Here is a 7,337-nt window from a genome sequence, read left to right as displayed (position 1 = left end):
CTATTTGTTGAACACAAAGATTTTACCTCGAGTCTCTCGACCTACTTCCATCTGACTCCATAAATTCTTTCATCACATCTTAAAGCATTGAAGCTATGAAATGCATATATGTGTCCTTTAAAATTGTAGCAGCCATATTTTCTGAAATATATGTTTACTTTTATGTTCTGTATCTGGAGTGATATGCGCAGTATGTTTGCCATGTAGATGTTTGAAAATAATATACTTGTTATCGAGCTTATTTATGCTTTCTTTTTAGGTCTAATTGCATGACCTTTTTTTTTTTAAAGTTTTATATGTTTATTGGTAAGATACACACTTTGGTTGTGATAATTTTTTTCTGTAAATTTGTTTGTTTAATAATAAGTCAAACCTGTAGCCTCTTGGCACCATTACTTTGCTCTGTAAATTTATTGTATGTGAATTCGTATTCGAAATAAAGTATTTTATTATAATGATAATAATAATAATAATAATAATAATAATAATTATTATTATTATTATTATTATTATTATTATTATTATTATTATTATTATTATTTATAATTTTTTCAGTATTTGGTATATAATCTTGAAGTTACAAAAGAAATCCAGGGGGACTGATGCTTGTATATCATATAAAGTAGGAACAGAAGCCTTGAGTTATTCGACCAACGATCCATGGCCGCAAGTTCGAATCTCCGACCGGCCAGTGAAGAATAAGAGGAATCTATTTCTGGTGACAGAAGTTCATTTCTCGCTATAATGTGGTTCGGATTCCACAATAAGCTGTAGGTCCCGTTGCTAGGTAACCAGTTGGTTTTTAGCCACGTAAAATAAATCAAATCCTTCGGGCCAGCCCTAGGAGAGCTGTTAATCAGCTCAGTGGTCTGGTTAAACTAAGGTATGTTTTTTTTTTTTTAACACGTCAATTGAATTTCAACTCAAACACCAAGGAAAACCACCTGTTACAGTAACTGTCACATTTGCACAAGACTAATCGACAGAAATATGGAACATTTTTGCCTCTAGATGTTTTATAAGTGGATATTTTCGGCATGTTGCACAGTTCTCGAGGAAAAAAGTGGTGCTTCAAATTCTTCGGATAGCGTATGTTTTGCTGCAGGAACAACTGCCCTAATCAAGAGTCTCTGATAATTTTAGCCTGAATTGAAGACCTGTGTTTTCATGAGTGGCTATGGAAGACAAATTCCTGGAAAACGCAGGCAAAAAAATTGATAAATTCATCAATAAATTTTTTATTTCTTCATAAAACAAATATATGTTGATATGAACCAGTGAGCTGTCCTAGAAGTTATCAAAAAAGTAGTACTAGCTGCTACATAGCGTTTATCCTGACGTGTTATAAAATTTTCAAAGGCTTGTGAATAAAAATGATTTCAAATTCTTTTTACCCAAATGCATTGTTTAAAAGAACATAAGCCTTTGCTATGAAAGTAAATAATTAAGCAGAATGAACGTCTGTAACTCACATGAAATAATTTACTACAACACATAGTTTTCTATTAGAACTAATTAGAAATATAAAACTGCCCTTAATTATTCTTCAAGATATTCATTTAAGTACTGGATTCTTTCCTACATAGGACCAGACGCAATGGAAGTGTAATCTGAAAAAATGTGAATCCTTGCAATTTCAGCCCATGCTCTCAGCGACGTTTCCCCTGGCTGCCAAACACTACATGAATTACTCGCCTATACAATAAAGTACACACGGATAGCAAATTTACTGATATGGCTACACTGCGCGGGAAATTTGGGCAGTAAGTGAAACGTCGTCATTTGAAGATCAGTTTATTAAATATAAGATAATTTTAACGTGAGAAGGAAAAAAAATTGCTATTACATAGGATAGTGTCATTAACCTGTTTGATTCTTATCTTCTAAGTGATATTTCTTCAGTAATAAGATGAATTTAGATGCATTTACCACAACCTGGTAATCTCCATGAAAAAAATCAAAACATAATGTGGAAGATATACATGGAAGTAAGAGTAATGGAGATTTGTTTACCATCACAAAGGTTCTGTTGCAAAAGAGCTTTTTATACCATCAATCAAGATGTATCAGCTGGATGTGAGAGCGATTGCAGATAATCTTAATTATTACCAGAAGAAATCCATGACACGTTTAACGATGGAGTCATCTGCTGCAGCTTTCTGGAATTAAAAAAAAAATATCCAATGAATTCAGAGAGCAAGGAATGCCGTTTCAGTTAGACATGTCGAGTTGTTAGATTCTAAGACATACCAAGTTAAGGAAGTTACTGTAGCTCACATCCAAAAGGAACATGTTTAATGATCATTTTACTGAAAGCTTCTTTCTACTTCAAGGCCAATGCCATTAAAAGTGGTCCTTCCTATGATTTATTTTCGATTCGAGAGTAGCATTTAATATAAAATATGTATTTCCACGTTACCAAGGACATCACTGCATTTGTGTTTTTCAAAGGGTCCTTACCTGTTCCGCAACCTTCTGTTCTTTAGCCAGCAGTTGTTCGAAGTCTTGATTGAGTAGTCCACCATTCTTGCGATTTTCATCCAGCCATCTCGTTTTTCTCTCGTCACGTTCCATTTTCTCCTTGTAGAGAGCTTTCACCTGTCGAGTTTTTATATATTTAAGATACATTCAGTAACTGAGTTCCACAGACGACTAAGGGAGAAATTAGATTGCTTTAGGTAGCCATTGAAATTAAGACTCAGAGCCCGAGAGTTTTATTCTCAATGATGTGAAGAAAATTTTCCTTTTCCTAATGAAGGGAACGAGACAGTTGCACATAAGAATGGACAGGGATAGTTTTTCTACACTATAAAAGAGTAAATAAACATAAGTGGCTGTAACAAGATGGAACTACAGCCACCCATTACAAAGAATTTGTATTGCATGTTTAATGAAACACTAATTTCAATTTTAAGCAAAAAGTCACGTTTCTATTTTTGGGTAATAAGGCATTATTTGTACTTGTATGATGCGTAATGGCTACATAAGCCTTATTTCACTGGCCTCTGCCCTAAATACCACATACATCCATCTTACCTTTTCTAGTGTCAAATCACCTTCCTTTTTGGGACCACTGATAGCCCTGAGCACTCTGTCAGAAGGCTCGCTGATAATTATGTTCATATTTTCGTCCAGGATGTGAAGACCTTGGAAGCGTTCCACTTGGGGACCAAAAACCTCACGCTCTATGTCCCATTCTCCCTCCTCTTCCTCTTCATTGACGTCATCGTCATTGACGTCATTTTCGTGCTTCTTTTTGGCTTCGATCTGGTACGTATAAAACAAACGAAATGAAGGAGATACCAAATATAAAGATATCAGATGGTAAAATGTGATATGATGGCATACTTACAATTCTAATTTAAGAATGAAATTACATATAGAAAGAAAGCCATTTTTTAGGTCGAAAATCATCAAGTGCAAGCAGTGGCTTCAATTTTATGTACGCGCAGCTACAGGAGCAAGAGTGCGTGCTGGCATAAGGCCGGTTCTGGTAACAATTTTCAGTTTTACAGTCTCTGCTGGTTGGACAATACCGGGGGAACCACACCAAGTCTCTTATTCCCTTTAGCACTTTACCTGGTCATTTACCACACTTTAGTTAAGGGCCCGTGTAGTAGCATAAGCCAACTACGCCAAACCAACCAAAAACCTCGGGTACAATCAAGAGCTCGGGTTGGTGCAATAACTTGCTTGTGCAGCAACAGCAGCAGTGATCACACTATGTGTATAATCAAGCAAGGTAAATGATACACTTAATATAAACATGCAATGTTTCCACATATTTTTCCTTCGTGTAATAGCGACAGTGCACGGGTGATATCTCCACGTTCAGATCTCCCATCGTCCAACCATGGGCCAACGTCTCTCACCAATGGCTCCTATGCAAGTAATGCAAAATCAAGGTATCTTGGCCTGAGCTTTTAGGCGGTACGTAAGTTCCTAGGGTCGAACTTGCCTTCTTGACCCTCCCTTTCATTCATTTGTACAGTGAACAGTTTAAGGACCCCGCATGCCACGCTAGCTGTGATGACATATGATTGTATCAAGTGAATCTAGTGAAATAAAACTGCGACATCAGAGGAGAAAATTCGAAATATAATCAATGCTTTCACCTGCGAGCATCTCTTCGCTCATGGTACAGTATCCTTAATTATTTAAAATCCTTCAGTATGCATTTGAATGCTATCTTAGATTAAGAGAGGATGGTTTATATACAGTATGGCGTAAAATATGTCGTTTTCCTAAAGCACACAAAATTGCTTGTGCATTATCTGTCCTTATCTGGATAATGGCTCTTTACCCAGTTCTGGTGTTAAGCAGTACTGTTCGTTAACACAGAAGTTTCGACAAGTAGGCTACTGCATAGTCAACTTCAGTGGTTTGACGACACTCACTTTTACCGAGATCATGACTTCAGAGGAGAAAGTCTGTTGGAGGACTTTCAGATTTAACTTAACGTAAATATCAACTTAATTTTCCCTCGGGCTTTTGGGAGCGTACACTTACGTAAAGAACTACTCATCATTCTCAAATCGGGTACCCTGTGATAGTCCTACAAGAAAAATTTGTGACAGAAGCATATCGTAAAGCGTGAAAGTACCCAAGGGCTGATGGCCATGTGCCCTAGTCTAATTTTATTTAAATGGGGTTTAGGAGATTGTGTCACTGTTTCTTTGTGCTAAAGAAAAGCTAAGTTATTTTTCCTGGTCCTACTCAAGAAGCACTTAAGTAAATTCCATAGTTCCTGTGTTGTTTTAAATTGCTCGGATCAGATATTTTGTTTGCAAAAGCGCCGTTTGTGATTGTTATAACAGAGATACGGACTATCGAAGTATATAAATGTATTAAGCTATTTAATAAATGAAAATTTGTCTGATTTTCAACTAATCATTTTTCAAAAATAAGTTAGTTAATAAATATGATAATTTCGTATTCATTTAATTTCAGAATATACAGAGACAAACTATAAACTGCTAAACTGTGGTGAACCATTATGTTGGGTAATAGCACCCTTCGATCACTCGTCACTGGTGGGCGTTAGACTTACGTATTGAAACGAGACCGATTATCGACCGACCACAGGTGCACATGAGGTAAGGAATTTTAGTCTAAATGACAGGAGGATATTAATAAAGTCATCCTCGTTTCGACACCATTCAGTGTATCAAGTGTGGCCATAAGTCACTAATAGTTTTTTGAATAGGTAGTTTTATCGCTTCTACTTTGGCTTATCTACGCGTGTTTAGTACTAGCCCCTTGGGGATCAAAGATATCGTTTATTAATATAAAAGTTGTCGACCTCGCACTATAGAAATGGGTGTATATAATACTCTCAGGTTTAGTACTATAACCTCGCAGATGAGTAGATAACAACCCAAAGTAGCACCGCGTTATCGTATTGCTGTTTTTAGGTAGATCCGGAATAAATTTGTTCGATATTTTTGAAGGACTGCTTTTTTTATTATTACCAAGCAGTCACTAAAATCAACTATTCATAGGGCATGACATATTGCCGTCAAAATACAAATTCATATTGTAATGAGCTGGTAGTTACCAGGCCCTCATATTTATTATCTCCGTAGTCGTTTGCTGAAAAAAATACTGACATTGGGGGAAGGTTATTTCAATGACTGTACTAGGTTTATGTGATGAGAATGGAGTAAAGTAAAAAAAATGTCCTTTAGAAATTTAAAATGATGACCGTAAACGTTCAGTTGTGAAAATGTAAATTATTTATTTTATTGACTGCATTAGAAATAAAATTTTCGGAGAAATATATATATATATATATATATATATATATATATATATATATATATATATATATATATATATATATATTATACACATATATATATATAATATATATATATATATATATATATATATATATATATATATATATATATATATATATATATATATATACAAGAGAGAGAGAGCGAGAGAATTCAAGTCACTGTCACTAGATTCGCAGTACTCCAACACCATCAATTTGGATAGACATCAGCAGGACTGTAGAACTCAGAAAATGACGTATTAGAATTACCAGGAATAATTTGATATTTTCAACGCCACAGTCAATTTTTGCCCACTGAGTTGAAGTAACATATTCTTGAGTCTAAAACAAGTAAAAAAATTAATATCCATATGTATAAACACAATTAATTACATATCCACATCTGCGTCAAGCAAAAAACCATAAACCGGTCAATGCTACATCCACGTAAGCAAAGACAAACAAAAAATATTTCCCGCTAGTTCAACTGATCAAAATCTGCTTTACCATGTGACGATATGGAACTCATTAATACGCGCAGGTTTGATTTTCAAACGAACAATACCTTTTCGGCGAACGTCACTGCAGGAAGCACAGCCCCTAACAAAAGAATGACTAAGCTGGTCTTCATGTTGGTCTCTGCGAAAGCAAGGCAACTTTGTCACTGAAGTCGCTGAAGGAATTCTCTCAGATGTGTGTTAATGCCGAGGCCATTAATTCAGGTGACTTAATGAACTAGTGAAGTGCCAGGTATTTCAAGAGCATTTTGAATTCAGCCAGAGCTATTTAATTACGTTAGGGTAGTTCTTGTTTAATTCTGAAATAGTATGAATTCAGCTATGCTGGTGCGTATAATAGCGTTCGAAAAATATGCTGCAAAGTTACTTAAAAATACAAATTTTCGACATTGATGGAGACAACCGACACAGATTGGACAGGTGATCCCTTTGGGCACAAGTGTTCCCGTGTCAAAAGTATTAAATCTTTGGTGATTCCACCATCAGATTGTGAGGTTATTACCTCATTTCTCTTAATTCTACTTGTGTATGGAAAAGTATTTTTCAATATGTTCTTGATAATATCACATTCACTTATGGTTATGGCATTGTTCTTTTCTTCACATCAGTTAGGTGATTGTTTTGCACAACGAAGCGTATTTTGAAAATTGTCTCAATTGCCCGACTTGTGTAATGTATTAGACATAATTAGTGACGAATATGAAATATATCAAGGTGTACTACCATATTCAAAGTCCAGAATTTTTTAATTTTTTTATTTTTAACCCTCGATCGGGAAGTAAAAAGACCAAGCAGGACATTTGCACAAATAAAAGACAAGCACGTATTGCTTAAAATTTTGACATGAAAATAACAGAAAAGCAATAATAAAAACAAATGCCCTAATTTCCCATGATCTCTAAGTCGTTATTTATACTGATGATGCTCATTCGACGTTATTAACAATAAGGCGAACACTTGTCACATTGATGTTTTACACGGCTGTAGTTTACAAAGTAACTACGCAGTTATCCTTTGTTTATTACATGTAGATCTTG

The 7,337-nt window shown here is 35.2% G+C and overlaps 1 protein-coding gene across 1 annotated transcript; it reads right to left on the bottom strand.

The window, feature by feature from the left end:
- Positions 1 to 1,781: 1,781 nt before the first annotated feature.
- LOC136836391 (uncharacterized) lies at positions 1,782 to 6,500 on the bottom strand. The gene is made up of 4 exons (XM_067100585.1): positions 6,348 to 6,500; positions 3,037 to 3,267; positions 2,461 to 2,598; positions 1,782 to 2,159 (listed from the first exon to the last, which is right to left on the bottom strand). Exons 1-4 carry the CDS (start codon positions 6,411 to 6,413, stop codon positions 2,106 to 2,108), a joined length of 489 nt encoding a protein of 162 aa, XP_066956686.1. The 5' UTR covers positions 6,414 to 6,500; the 3' UTR covers positions 1,782 to 2,105.
- Positions 6,501 to 7,337: the final 837 nt, after the last annotated feature.

Source organism: Macrobrachium rosenbergii, chromosome 56 (assembly GCF_040412425.1).
Source record: "Macrobrachium rosenbergii isolate ZJJX-2024 chromosome 56, ASM4041242v1, whole genome shotgun sequence".
In the NCBI taxonomy this organism is placed as follows: domain Eukaryota; kingdom Metazoa; phylum Arthropoda; class Malacostraca; order Decapoda; family Palaemonidae; genus Macrobrachium; species Macrobrachium rosenbergii.
This window is presented reverse-complemented; position numbering and strand designations above follow the sequence as displayed.

Coding starts and splice junctions, on each gene's coding strand:
- LOC136836391 (XM_067100585.1), bottom strand. CDS start 6,413: ATGAAGACCAGCTTAGTCATTCTTTTGTTAGGGGCTGTGCTTCCTGCA. Junction 3,268..6,347: donor CAGTGACGTTCGCCGAAAAG/GTATTGTTCGTT, acceptor TATACGTACCAG/ATCGAAGCCAAAAAGAAGCA. Junction 2,599..3,036: donor GTGATTTGACACTAGAAAAG/GTAAGATGGATG, acceptor AAAACTCGACAG/GTGAAAGCTCTCTACAAGGA.